Here is a 15842-nt window from a genome sequence, read left to right as displayed (position 1 = left end):
ATATTAATAGTGAGATTTTCTTTGACTAAGATTTCAAAGCTAGGTAAGCAAGTATCTCAGGAATTATTCTGATGAAACTAAAGAATCCCAGTATCAGTCTATTATCAAACAAGTAATGTGACAGTTATTCACAGTGTCCCCCAAATCAATGATTACAGCTACATTATCTTCTTGCTCTATCTTCATTTAGAAGAAAGCAAACCATCTTAAGTCAAACTGGTACGTTCACCCATTCACTTCTCTTCCAATCAAAACCATATTACCTGTCAACAGAGAAGTACACTTACAAATGTGAAACCATTTGACCATGTTATATTTTAATTTGCAGAGACAAAAATGACAAGCAATTTATTTACATAAAACTGTACAAAAGCAAATTAAATTATGTAAAGAGTTCATAAATAGTTGGACGAGTGTTTAATACATTTCGTCATGTTTAGCATAGTTTCGTGCATAGTGACTCATAATAAATGATGATAAATTGTTCTCTGCTTCACTATCAACATCCAAGTAGCAGAACAATAGTCAATGATCAACATTACAAACAGATCGTACCACACTGAATGCAAGTGCTTTAAAATGTCGGAAAAGTTGTCTGAAAGTAACCCTAGGTAGCTGAGAAAATGATGCTTCCTCTGGATGTTTTATAAACCTCCACTTGGGTCATGACTAACAAGCATTATTATCTTCCTGATAAGCTTCATTCCTTTTTTTTTTCTCTTAAGGACACATTATGGATTGCTGATATAATATACCTAAAGTGACTTAAGTCTTCAGATTTTTCACAACTGCTTTAGGATGGCTGTTGGATTCTTGGCAGTTTCTTCGGGTCTGTGTGTTATTTTATTTTCCTATAAGGCAGCTTCCCAGGGTAGCCTTTCAGACAGATGTCTTTAGTACCATCTTAGTTCCTCCTCCCATAAAAATAATGCCTCCCTTGTTTTCTGAAACTCAGGCAGCAGGCCAGTCAAAAAATATACAGAAATGATGTCTGGAGAATCAGAAAGAGCAGTAGATTTTTAGATTGGTGCTACAGATGTTTTAATACACATAAATTTATATAGTTACTCAATTTATAAATGTGTCCAAGTGTGTAATGCATGCAAAAAAGTTCACTTGAAATTCTTGTGTACAGAAAGAAAAAGTATTGTTTATATACTTTACAACCAAATGAAGAAGCAGCTGAATAAAAACCAAACAGAAAAAAGAATAAAAATTCTAAATCAATATTTTATCTTACAAAATAGACTGATTTCACCCCTACTAGTATGTCTTTGTGTTACTTGTAAAATAAATGCTTTCTTCCAGTGAGTTTATGCAGCCCATAGTAATGCCTGAATTTCATTTTATGAATGCACAATATTTAAGACTGGTCTATTATCTGAGTTTGTCAGAAGGCAAATTTTTAATATATTATTTATTATTTTCAGAAAATAAACATGGATAAATATACAGGATCAAAAAGTTGGGAATAGCCCATTTCCCCTCATTGTCCAAACCCAACAACCGTTTTTTTACCATAACAACAGGTATAAAAGGCACAGTTGCTTATTTTGCATTCACTCATTTATTTATTTTTTTTGTTTCTTTTTATTGATTTTTTTTCAAAAGCACTCTATATATGGAGTGGCACCAGATTTAACCTATTCAAAATAAAAGTCATACAAACACAAAATATATTTCTGTGTCATGCCAGCTCATTATATAATAAACATGTTATGATAGCTAATTCTACTAGAATTACTGCGAATACTTACAGTACACTGAATTTTTTTCTTTCACACCCATTTTAGTTCTAAAGAGAGGTTCACGAGTTAAATGACAATGACATGACTGTCCTGAATGTGGTGCAAACATCATTGGGAAAGGTGGAGCCAATTAATTTGAAGGTCCAGCATGACCCGTATTAGCTTCATAGACCATAGAAGGGTTTTAAGATAGAGTGAAATGAGCTACCTAAGTGGTTTCAAGTGTCTTGTGAAAGAAAGAAAGAAACAAACAAACAAAAAAACACATTAAAAAATGTTCGCTGAACATCTGTGTTATGCAATTATTTCCTTTGTAACGTGCAAGAAAAATATGTATACATTTCATAAGTATCTTTAGAAGTATTTTGTCTTAATAGGTACTTACAGATTATACAAGGCAGAACTGCTTTAATGCAGTTTCCTAACAAAGTACTAGAATTGCATCTTTCCATAGTGTAAATAATAATCAAACATAAACATGTTCAATTACTGATATTTTAGTCCAATGTTTTTGCTTCAATTACCTATCAGTTTTCATCCTACCTATTTTACACAAACTAACATCAAAAGAAAACTCCATTTAAGAAAGAGCATAAGGAAATGTTTCCAAAAGAGTATCCCACCAAACAGAGAAGTGGTTTTCTAGTAAGTATTTTGATGACCTATGGTGAATTGTCAACCTATACTCCAGGCTGCTTCTTCACCTTGTAGTCTAAGAAATTCTGCAAAGCATGAAACTACTCAAAGCTACTTTGTGTCTACAGTTTGCTAGAGAGCCATCAAAGTTATGCCTTAACCAGGTTACACACATTCAGTGATGAGAACATTTGCTCTCTTTACCTGTCATTCCCTATTCTGTCCATGGATTGTCACTTTCATCTGAATGTCCCAGCTCAATTTTAAAGTTTTTATATCAACTTGTGTACAGCAAATGGCTAAATATCTGCATATTCTGCTTCTTTGTGTTGCACTGACAAAACTCCATGTTTTCCAAATTTAAGATGTATAAACGGTGAGAAATGTCACTGTCCAGAACTCATTTCTTTCATGTTCAGTATAGATTCATTTAAGATATATATTAAATAATGGTCAAATCACATTAGTGACAAAATCAATTAACTTGTCACCGTATTTCAATGCTGTGAGTCTTGAAACATTTCTACATTGTGCAGAATTCAAAATTAGTGCACTTAATTTTGCAAGTGCTACTGAACAGATGCAAATGCAATTGTTGTTTTAAATGTGAACAATAAAACCAGCAAGCAGAGCTGGGATTCTAAAAGGATACCAGTGGACTTAACTACTTAGACCATACACCAATGTATCTTTCTTTCTTTACCTGACTACCCATAATTATGACTTTAAAAAGTGCAATCTTCCCTGATAATACTATCTGAAATTAAACTTGAACCTCAACATGTTGACTATTACAGTAACAAAATATCTCTCATTTTTTCTCATTTTCTGAGCTTTGAAATAAATCCATTTTAAAAGAAGTAAGATGTTTTCTGGGCATAGAGACATATAAACTAAACTAGTATTTGAGTATTTCTGTTTGTGTATGGGTTCCGTTGCTTTTGTTGTTTAATGGATTTCCACGCCAAGATTAAATCAACTTCATGATTTCCCTGATCTGCCATATGATCTTTGGCCTCATAATGACAAAATTGTTCAAGTTAGTTGATAATTATGGTCCTGTTCTGAAAAAAAAATATTTTTTACAAGTAATAATTAGTGTAATTGATATATGTAATCAAGATTGTGTGAGAATCTTGAGTGAATGTATGGAACTGAAGTTGATGCTCTTGACCTGAAAATAACAACATAATGCCAGTTTGGGACTGCGATCCCCCTTCAGTGTTGTTTTGCTCTTAGTCTTTGCTAGAATAGTAAAGCTGTGATCTTCCCGGAATGCATTTGAGGAGAGTCCACCTTTGCGAGGACTGTATCTTTAGAGGGTTGTTATCACTTTCAAAGGATTGCCTTTGATATTTGATAAACCATATTGAGGGTATTTCTGAATATAATTTACCTTCTGCTTTTTTTTTTAACTAGCCGGATGACACTCGAACAAAATCAAAGTGACTAAAATCATGCTTCAGCTTAGGGATAATGAGAGTGTGTTGTGTTCTGCTGATCAGGCTTGTTACCATGAAAGGAACTTGCAACCATCTTTTTTTTTTTTCTTTTCTCTTTTTTTCTTTTTGGAAGGGAGTGGGGAAGAGAAAGTGGGTGTTGGGGACCAGTGAGAGGGTTAGACATGCAAGTAACAAGGATGGAGTCTACATTGTACATTGTAATCAGGCTAACGGTATCGCTAAAGGCCTGATCTGGAGGCAGAAGTGGCAGGCAAAGCTTTGTCTCTTTGGTAGCCCCCTCTTTGTGATTAAATGGTTTTGCTTTGTAAGGTTTTTTGCCCCTCATTCTCCTTCTCATACATGAAAAGCACTTTGCTGTTGCTCCTTGATAGCCTACAGGTACACTTCTCTTCTAGTGAGAGTATTGACAGGAGATGGCTTATATTCCCCTGTTTTTGTCAGGGGAATATCCTCAGGGTTGGCTTCCTCATTTTTGCTGAAACTGGCTGCACTGAAGGTCTCATAGGACGAGGTCAACTTTTTGTTCAGGAGGTTTCTGTTGCGGTCACCCATGATGGCGGCCTCGCCATTAGCCAGTTTTTCCTGGCTCCCTCGTTCATCGACCGGCATGAAAGTGGAGAGTTTGGGTTGGCTCTTCTTCCTCTCTGGAGAAGTGCGGACAGGCATCCAGCAGGAATCTGAGTGGCCGTACTCATCACACTCTCGAGTGCATTTTCCAGTCAGGGCTACATCTGGAAGAGGCCTTGAATCTGAAACCCAAGCAGAAGCAGCTATTAGTGTGAGACATTCCTCAACAAACTTTCCCCTCCTATACAAAACTGTCCTGGGGGGCAGGGGTAAGGCCTTGAAAACTCATTTCTCATTTTCCAATACCCTGCAGCTTATTCTGTAAAACATTTTATTTCATATATATTAAAGATAAGGTCTTGCAAAAACAAATATTATAGGAGAGAATAGACCAAATGATAAACTTAAGTATATAGAAGAAACATATATGTACTTGGTACAAGATAGGGTCATAGAGATATTTAAGAAAATAGTGCTAAGTAGATGAGTATATTTCTATGGATACAATTTTGTTCTACATTCACTAGAGAAATTATTAAATCCAAATAGATAATTTTCCACATCTATAAATTATTTCAGAAATGGTATGCTTTTGCCAATTGGATTTCTTCTTGCTTTTACATTATTCATAGAATGCAAATCTGCAAAACCTTATATTTAAAATACATTCTGAAACATAAGGGTGACTGAGAAGTTGAACCAAAATTGACAGCACATTATGTGGTTAGAAGTATAATACAAAATACAAGCAGGTTATACATATGAGCACAGTAGCAATACACCACCTTCCCCACCCTGGACACAATTCCCCTTCCCCATGTCAAAATGACCTTATGTGTACCTTAGGATAATTCCCTGAAGTTACATAGAAGTACCTTTGTCAGTGTGTTTGATGAATGGAAATATTATCTGAATGTAATGTATCATGTAAATGTAGGTAAGTTCCTAAACAGTTGATGAAATAGCATATATTCCTAATTAATGGTGTCACCCAAGGGAATGAGAAATATATTCCATTTCTAAAAAGATAAATCTTTTCTAGAGAGTTCTTAAGGATGAAGATTAAAGGTGGCAGTCATAAAGAAATTGTATGAATAAGTAAAATCATGATATGTGTATGTCTCTGGAAAATAGTTACACATTTTCTTTACACTAAAGATCTTTTTATAGAATATTTTTCTTTGAGAAAGAGTGAGGGAGAGAAAATCCTACTCTACCTCAACAGATTCTAAAAGAATAACTTCTTGGATTTGATTCAATTTACAGATTATCACCACATACAAGATGTACTCCAATGTATGTCATATGATATCAATTTATTGCAAGATGTGGGACTTTAAAACAGACAAATTTTGACCTCTGAAATAAATTCACAGTGACTTGCGTTTGCCTAAGCCTGGGTGAATAGGGTTCAGATAGGAGAGACGAGGATTACTTAAATCTCAATAGATTTGTACCTTTTGCATTTTTGTACCCATATTATGTCCTCTATTTTAACATTATATAAAGCATTTTTGAGGTTCTACTCTGCTAAATATTTAAAATCAAGGCCCTACAATAATACCTATCTTTTTTTTTTTCTTCTGTGATGGGTAACAGAAATATGGACATTTGTCAGCCCATTAATTTTTTAACCACACTAGCCTGGGATTTTTATGCCAAGTGCTGAGAGGTCAGAAGGAAATGACAGTGGTGTTCATGGGAAATTTAGAATTAATTTACACTTTCTTAAATGTAAAATGCAAAGGCAATTATTTTTTTAAGTCACACATGCTGCTATTTGACTGCTAAATGAGCAGATCCTCTTAATTTTATCATCAAAAGAAAAAATCATACTATTCTTATTTTAATTCTAAATTCCTTTTGCTGCATCTCTCAGATATGTATTTTAGAAGCATTAAAAAATCAAACTATTGATAAATTTTATGAAGTTTTTTTGTAATCTAAGTGGTTTAAATGAGCAAACAGCAAATTCTTTGGGAATATGTTCTATCGTGGGATACTGTGTTTGAAGCTGACCTAAATGTTTTGAACAGGAAAAAAAAATGTGTGTGTGTGTGTGTGTGTGTGTGTGTGTGTGTATGTGTGTGTGTATATATACAAAAAAATGTAAGATCAGATCTACTTTTTTACTCTAAACATTTCCTTTTATCTTCAGCTTTTTAACAAATTCAAACTTTTTATTTTCCTATAATGATAGTGCTTATCAAGGACACATAAAAATAATCCGAAATTTAGCTACTGAAGTAGGAAAAAAATCTTCATGAATGAAATTGTCATTCCCTTCAGAAATGACCCAGAATTGTCTCTCATCATTTCTGTAAGTTTATTTATGTCTCATATGATGTGTCAGCTACACAGAGGATTACACAGGTAGCTGTTTTTTGGAGATTAATTTCTATTTTTAGTTTGAAATTAATTGCACTTGTTTTCTCTTGGTTTGATATGCATTTAGAAACAGCTTGTAAAATTATATTGATGCTTAAAATCTTTTCCTAACTTTTGTTTAACTCATGTATATCAACGACCTTTAATTCCTAAGAAATCATGCTCATTTAGATTGATTCAATTTCCAATCAACTCTAAGTGAGATGCTTGATAATCTTTTCTCTTGGTCTTCATAGTCTGGAGTGTTTCCTGCTAAAATTGATTTCCTTTTATCACTTTTAATGAAAGGCTGCTTGTCTTTGTGCCATTATCCACATGTGAGCTGCCACATCTCTATCCAAGAGGCATGACTTTTAATAAGGATGTCCTGTCATTTCCAAAGTCAAACACTTGATTGGAGACCACACTGAAAGTTGACAAGCCTAATTGGCTGAGACATGTTGCAGTGTTTGTCATCAAATTTAGAAAATAATCAAGAAAGGCTATAAGAGAATCATCAAGAGCAATCAAAACTTCCAATCTAGATGACTAAAATGAATCTTCAAAAGAAATGCCAATGATTAACAAATGCAATTTGTATTATGATGCAATTTATTAAGTAAGGGAAGGCATGAATGGAATAATATTTTTTTGTGTTTAAATATTTTATTATCTTAATTTTGTAGGCATATATTATAAAATCTTAAAACATAAAATTGCAGGGTCTTCAAGAATCACTAAATATTATTCTTCATACTTCCATAAAAGATATAATTTTAAAATCTCCTCTTTGGGATTTCATTATACAGCCAGATATTCTACATCTAGTAACTTCTTAGTCTTTCATGAAATAATGTGTTTTATGATATCTAATTATTTCATTCTTTGGTTTAATACTATTCCCTTTAATTTTGACCCGAATGAAAATGGAGATCATATTAGTTGGAATGGATCAAAGAAATATAAACATAGAATGTTCTATATGGAAATATAATAGTATCCTCTATACACATTTTCCACAATAAAGTCAGTTATTTTTGGTTTTCTTCTGTTGTTGTTTTTCTATTCTTTCTCTCAATCATATTAAACTGAAAAGATTAGAAACAGAAATGGTGCCCATAAGATCCTGTTCCTGCCAACCTTTTACTTGTACAGGTTTCCATTTTGAATTAATTATACTACTTACTAGAATTATGGCATCAGTTTGGAAAGTTCAAGTTCTTTCTTAGACATAAACCTAAGTTCACTCCAAAAAGCACAATTATAAGCCATCATAACATAAAATAATCCTAGAATAATTTACAACATAAGAAGTACTGTCCCATACTTCACCCTTTTTACTTATCAGCTCAATCAAATAACAAGGAGTATGGAAGCCATGAGAGGTCAAACCCATGGGAGATCTGAGGCCAAAGGATAAGTGCTTTGACTACCACTTTAATGTTTTCCCATTACACGATATTGCTTCTTTCTAAAATATAACAGCTGAGTTATTTAGAGGTCAATTACTGCTACCCATACCAATAAGAAAAAGCTACAGTCCCTAAAGAAAGGGGGAAAAATAACTGAGCAGCACAGAAAAGAGAAACCATAGTCACAAATTTTACTGCCTACTAAAAAGAATGGTTTAACCTTCTTAAAACTATAAATATCCTAAGATAGAGAAAATTATATACCAATTCAAGAGTCACGTTTTCTCCCTAAAAGGAAGTTTTTGTTCTTACTAGTCAGGCAGGATATGTAGGTGGTGCACAGATGCCTCTAGATGCTGCTATAATGGTGCCAACAATAAATGACCACAGATAATATGTAGCATCATTAGAAATAACAAGAAGAGCCCAGATTTATGGAGCTGATATTTCCAGAAGCTCCCCTACACTATTCAGAAACGATCACAGGCATGGTTCTTACAAGACAGCACAGTGGATTGTTAAGACTCCTGCAGACAGGAGTGCACTGGACAGGACGTGCATTATGCTAAGTAATGCATTCTGGCAAACCTGGCAACTCCTAATCCAGGTCCTTGACATGGGCTGAAGATACAAAGATCTTCCATTTACTAAGAGAAAGCAGGACCATCTTGCAATTAGTTTTAATATGTTCTCAATGAGTTTTTGTTGTTGTTCCTTAAAGTTCAGATGCCTAAAGCTATGTACTTTGTTTATTTGTTTACAAATTACTTAATTTGTAGACCAAATGAGATAAATTGCTATTCAACATTGAGACTTCCCAGATATTCATACCATCCCTTTAATTTTTCATTAAAATCAAGCACCAGTCCATTCTTCACATTACTTAACAACATTATGTACATTAAAATTTGTGATAGTCTTTTTTTTAAGAGGAAAAATATAAGCACCATTCCTCCTTTAATTTTAAAGTACTTGTTTTTCTTCTTAAACCTTTTGACTTCTGGATAGACAAAAACTTGTTTTCTAGAAACACCTTAAAGCCTAATGGAGTTGAGTAGAGTATAAAAAGATCTTATAAATGGATAAATTAAAAAAAGATGAGAGATAAGTGGCAACTTTTCCAACAAATAGTTTTATATATTATGTATTTTATATTTTATACTTTTATTTTCATTAATCCCAATGAAAACATCTCTATCACTCAAATAATTAAATCAAGTGCTTTATTTTTAAATAGCTTTCAGAAAATTATTTATTTTGGCCTTGCATGAAAGGAGCAGTAATTAAATGTTAGCTACAAGTTTTTCTTATGAAAATTATTATAATCAATAAAGTTAGAGTTGAAGAGAAAATATCCAAAGGATGGACAGTAAGTTGAACTTGGCTTTTTTATGTCAATAATTGAAGGGCCCTACTATTAGCCTGTTTAGGAATTCATAAAGACTAGTAGGAAAAAGCACAATAGATAATAGTTGAGGTGGGAATCACTGACTCACACATGTGACCAATGCCCTGGACATACATTGGAACAGTCTTTTTGGAACAAGATAAAATGTACAGTTCTGTAAGTGTCACACAAAATATACAGTGTGTTGGGGTTCCTAGAGTGTGCTGTAATTTATTACAGCATCACTATTCCTGGTCCAATCTAAAGAGAGTCTCAGGACTCTATTCCTAAAATCTCATTTCAGGTTTGAGCATCACTCCTGAGCATTTTCTTCAAAGACAGTGAGCATCCAAAAAGAGCAGATTTGGAGAACTGACACAACTGAGTTTAATTCTAGGCTCAATCACTTACGAAATGCATGACTTTTGTTATATCTCTGAGCTTCAAGTTGTTCTTATGTATAAAATAATACCTGTTCTCCCATTTATTGTGGGATAAAAGAGTTAATATATGTGGAACACAATCTGGTCTCTGATGCAGTGCAGGCATTCAGTAAACAGTAGGTTATATATCTGAACAGATTTAAGCATATGTATTCATATACATATAATATACTCTCTCTTCAGTCTTCCAGTAATTAAATGGGAATTGCTTAAGGGAATAGACTCAGAACTAAAGTGACATAGATTCAAAGCCTTACTTTGTTTTCCTAGTTTTGTGATTGTGAAGAAGTTAGTCATTTTAAGTTTCCTCATCTAAGAATGAACAAACTTATTAGAATTACTGGTAAAATTAAATATATTAATAGATGTAATATACTCAGTTTTAATTCTGTACAGGCAGCTCTCAATTAATATTAGCTATGGTACATAATCCCTAATCCAAATTCAGTCCTCAAGAAAGCACAGAAAATCATGTTTCTTGTGTTTGTGTGTATGTAACTTCACAACAAAACTTAACTGAACTACTATAAGACTATTTTCATCTGTATCTTACACAATTTGTATTTATATGTCTTATTATTGAAATAGTGGATTCAATTAAGGGCTTGATCTTAGACTATTTTAGATCTTTAGTATATAACATACACGGCATCTTATTGTCTTATTATCTTATTGAAGATAATATTATATTACCTTTTCTCACATGTGAAGAATTTTAAATTTTTACCCCAAAGGTCTCAGGTAACTTACTGTGAATTAATACCAATTTTAAATTAAAAAAACATGTGTTTTTATTACTTTCCCAGTAGTGCTAATGGAGTCATGTTGATAGCATCTGAAATACAGCAGAGCTACCATTTATTTAGGAAAGCATGTTGGCCACCATATTCTAGGTACTCTATATGAGGCATCCTCAGAATCCTGTTTTAGGAGTTTATCAAATATTTATTCAGTTGCTATCAAAACTCAAATGCAAATCATTTATTGTTCGAAGTTATCTTTACAGTCTAAAAAAACCCATTCTTATCATTTAATAAACTCACTTGAAACTTTCCCATGGTATGTTGGGTTGCTGGTCTGCTATCAAATACTACCCAAATGGGCAGCATAAGGAGAAGGATCATTTTAAAGATATGTCAAAAATGAGCAGTAAATTTTTTGAAGACTGAGAGATTGAAAAACTAGGTAAAACAGGAAAAGCAGAAAAATTACCTGAAATGCAATGTACCATTCACATCAAAAACAATTAAACAAAAATCAGTCAGCCTGAGCTACTGAGATTCCATTAGGTATTTACAGGCTTGTTTTAAGTTGTGAAATAGGACCAGAAATTTCTGTAATATCCTTAGACACACACCTTCAGACATTACTGTTTCTCCCATCAAATGGACATTCTACTTCACATTCTTTGATGCCAGGCCTTGCCTGGATAACAAGAATGTGGCAGAGATAATGCTGTGCTGTTTCTAACCTATCTCTCAACAAGACTAGAATCTTGTGCTTTTACTTTGAAACGCTGGGATCACCATCCTGACAGAAAGCATAGTCTCTGGCCTCTCTGAAGATGAACACCATTTGGATGAAATACCCCATGACAAGGAGCCTGGCTGTCCTACCTACCTCTGCAAGTTCTACCTGAGGTAGCTCTCCAGGTGACTGCACCATTGAGCAGAATAGACAAAACTATCAGGAGAACCAAGAAGCTAATCCACAAAAATGTAAGAGGAAATAGATCTTTGTCGTTTGTAGCCACTAAGTTATGTTTGCTTGTTTTTATGTTTGGGGAGGTAATGTGGTAATAAATCACTAAAATGATGATCATAGAATTATTATGTTATCTTCAATAAATAAACTGCTCCAAAACATAGATGTAATTCTGGGAGTAATGCATTCTAATTTTTTTGTGTCTTTTACGTCTCTTTATCATGGATTACAAACTGACCAATATTAGTGTAAACATAAAACTGTGAACTAACATCTTTGGAAATGTAAGCACATTTAATTAAGAAGTTCATAGAGAAGGCTCCCATATAAAGTTTTTGAAATTCTTTTCCTGTAATTACAAGGTTTTCCTCACCTCGGAGTGCTCCAATTGGTACTGACCCACCAAGACAATATTTCAAATGTTTAAACATGTTTGAAAGCATCAGCAACTTATTTTATTCCTTAGGATGAGCTCAGTTAAAGAGCAATTGAAAATATTGCAAGAAGCATTTACTGCCCTGAGGCTTAGGCCACTGTCATTCTGAATGTGACATTTGCACATATAGTGGAGACCGTGCACACCATGTCTCAAGCAGGCATGCTGAAACAGCTCAAATGTGAACCTGCTGGTTGGTACATGAAAACTGCATAGCAGCCAGAAAATGGATGGTAACTGCTCAGGAGTGGTCTGCTTATGCACATAAGAGATGTGGCTTCCTTGGATTGCCCTTTTCACCATGCCAGCAGAGCTTCTCAAATTGAGGGGCAGAGTGGAAGGAGAATAAAATGCTGCAAATGATATGATATTGATCAAGATAGTATAGAAAACCTTGGAAGAAATTAGTGGCATCTATTGCAGAAGGTATCCATTGGTTTTCCCGCTGAGAATAGATACAACTGTGGCTATTTCAATTTATTTTTCTACTATAATGATCATGCCTTCCATGATTTTCCTTCTAGCATCCTAAATTTTCTTATATTAAAAACAATTTGCTTCAATGGCCAAAGACTTCATTGATCTCATGAAAATAAGAAGTACTGCTTCCTCTTACTAATGCCGATATGTATTTACAATATTTTGCAAAAAAACATTCAGTGGGTTTCAAGTTACATGATTGATAGTCTCAGTATATTTCCAACATCCCAGTGTATGAGAGAAAGTATATTTTTATAATTACACAATTTCTCCCCCTTGAGTTATAACCAAAGGTTAAGACATATTTAACAATTTAACACTCACCCTCAAAAATAGAAATCACATGTGGTAACTGTCATTCAGTGACAAAAAGCATTTTTAAACACAGAATTATGAAACACACACTTAGAAGTGAGAAAAATAACTTAGTATTGAAATGCCCAACTCCAATAACACTGATAAATTATAAAAAGTTTTTGTTTAAATAAAAACTTACTATTTGGGAATGGATTTAACTAATTGCTGATCTCCAGTTTAAAAAACTTAATTCCCTAAAATCTACATTCGACATTTGCCTCAAACCAGTGTCCTGAATTGCCAGTAACTGGATGGTTAACTATTTTGCATAAAACAGAAATAAATTCTTGTGAATCTGAAAGTTTAGAAAAAAAAATGAACCAGATGACAGTTATTTTTAAATTAATAAAATATGTTAGCTTCTTTATATTGGTTTTGCTGAAAAGAGTCACATGAGTAATACCAAAAGAGCTGTAGGTACCAGTTTAAATTAGTAACACTTTATAGTAATGTTTAAATCTTTAAAGTTCTGATTTAATGAGGTAATTATCATCTACTGGCAAGTTATATTTACTCATTAGTACTACAGTTCAATTATCAATCAAATTTCCATCACTGACATAAAGTTGTAGAACATATATCCTAGAATAAACATTAATAATATCTTTAGGACTTGATGTTTACTCTATAGTATATAAAGGTTTTATTAAATATAAAAATATTGTCTTTGAGTGTCATAGTTCTGAAAGCAGTGGGAATTTTATCTTTTCTTCTCCATATTATATACATACTATATATATCTATAAAAGTGTATGCATTCATATATATGTGCATATATGTGTGTATGTATACATTTCAATATGATATATATAATTTTATATGAAGAGATTGAAAAATAAAAACTGAAAAATATAACATTAGTAGACATTATTTTCTCAAAACTTTCTTAATTTCCATAAAAAAGTATAAAACTTTTTTTTTTACAAAAGTGAGAAGTTAAAAAAATTCTTTGTAATATGTGGTTCTTTTCAAATCTCTAGAGTTTTAACAAATGCAATCATGTTCAATATTAACCAAATTAACTTGGTATTAGAGAATAAATAGGGTAAGGAAAAAATGCTTTGCTATCATGGTCATCATATGATAGATGTGTATTTCTATTTATTATTTTGTGTGAACATCTAAAATGGACCAATTAATGCTCAAATCATGAATGAAGTAGAATTGTAATGCAATTATTTTTGCATGGGGGCAAATCATAGCAATTAAGATTTACTGCTGTAATTTTAATTTATATTTAAGTAGCAAAAACATGATACCCATTCATTTTCTTACTATAGTGATCCTGAGAAACTATACAATTGCTCTAATGATATGGCCATTTTCCAAACACCAACTCTTTGCCTGGGATGCATATTGAAATGTTTTACAAGTCACAGAGAAAAGCTTATCTTGTTGGAAACACCACAGTAACATCAAGTTATACAGTTAAAGAGGATTCCATTGAGAGAAAAAATAAAGATTTCAACTTTAGCAAGGTTTAAAGTAAACACTTAGTTCTTGTTTTGTTTTGCTATTCTGGGGATAGAACTCAGGGTCTGTCCCATGCTTGGATAAACACTCCCCTATTAAGTCATATTCCCAGCCCATACACATTGCATTCTGAAGTACTATTTAAAAAAGGGTTCTGAGAGATTTTGTTTGGTAGGGTCTGAAAAAAGCATGTAAGGAGAGAGTTTTAAAACATGTAGAGTTTTAAAACATGCCTTCTTACTCTGTTCAGTAAACTGATGGATTGAAACTAAAATTGGCAATCGCAATTAGGACCAAAAAAAGTGTTGAGAAGCTTAGGAGTGCAGAACAGAGAAACAAAGTGAAAAAGGAAATGATCTCTAGTGACCAGCTAAGAAAACTCAATGAACAGCTAAATGGGAGGGGAAATCAATGAAGCAACACTGGATCAGTTTGTTCCATTGATTTTTGCTGCTCATTGAAATGTTTTCCTTTATTTACTTCCTATTTCTTTGGAGAGTGGTAAAGTCTCACTGCTGAACCTCCCTCAGAGTCTATGATGGATGGGAAAGCAAACTCTAGAGATGCCCTCATGCCTTCATTACTGTCTCTGGCTGCATGGTTCAGAAGCAGATTCCAGCTTCGCTCTGCATGCTTGTTCTCAAGATCCCTCTGTGGTGCACAGAGTGCCCCCCGCCAAAGACATAGGCATGTTGAGTAAGATGATAAAGATAAATTAGTTTTTAAATAGTATTAGGATGGCTAATATGCTGACCTTCAAAGAGGGAGATTATACTGGATTACCCAAGTGAGCCAATTTGTAACCCACAAGGATCCTTAATAGTGGAAGAGGGAGATGGAAGAAAAGTCTGCATCAGAGCAAAGTGATGAGAGAAAGACTCAAGGTTTCTGTCAGCTTTGAAGATCAAAGAGGGGGCTACAGACCAAGGAGTATGATGAGAAGGCTCTAGAAATGGGAAAGGCTAGGAAGCAGATTGCCTCCCTGAGCCACCAGAAAGGAATGCAATGTTTCCAGAAGTTCCATGTTAGTCCTCTGAGATTCATAGCAAACTGAGACCTAGAGAATTTTAAGAGTATAAATTTTTTTAAGGCCCCAAGTTTGTCGTAATTTTTTATAGCTGCAATAGGAACCTGATACTCATCCTACCACTTCTCCGGTCAGAGTAGGAACAACATAAACTTGATGCATTTGATCTTTCTACTGATACGTCATTCATTAAAGGAAATAAAATGGAAAAACTTCAATTATCATTTTGCAGTTGAGTCCTGTGCATCTAACTTTTGAGCATTCACTCCAGGATTTTCCCTTTGCACTTTTGAAAATTTCACTTCACCCTAATATCTAATTGTTCATATAATCAATCAACCC

General features: G+C 33.5%; 1 protein-coding gene across 7 annotated transcripts in view; it reads right to left on the bottom strand.

Moving 5' to 3' along the window:
- Positions 1-295: 295 nt before the first annotated feature.
- Pcdh7 (protocadherin 7) overlaps positions 296-15842 on the bottom strand; it is a 396676-nt gene continuing 381129 nt past the window's right edge. For 4 of the 7 annotated variants that reach the window (XM_005319896.5, XM_040292560.2, XM_078021170.1 and 1 more), the window contains one exon: positions 296-4596. In XM_005319896.5, coding sequence (XP_005319953.1) covers positions 4220-4596 — 377 coding nt within the window. In that variant the 3' untranslated portion in view covers positions 296-4219. The remainder of the gene's footprint in view (positions 4597-15842) is intronic. The other 3 variants (XM_013356268.4, XM_078021172.1, XM_040292565.2) reach the window with 2 other exon arrangements.

Source organism: Ictidomys tridecemlineatus, chromosome 9 (genome assembly GCF_052094955.1).
Source record: "Ictidomys tridecemlineatus isolate mIctTri1 chromosome 9, mIctTri1.hap1, whole genome shotgun sequence".
Classification (NCBI taxonomy): Eukaryota; Metazoa; Chordata; class Mammalia; order Rodentia; family Sciuridae; genus Ictidomys; species Ictidomys tridecemlineatus.
Note: the sequence above shows the minus strand (reverse complement) of the source record. Positions and strands in the feature narration are given on the sequence as shown.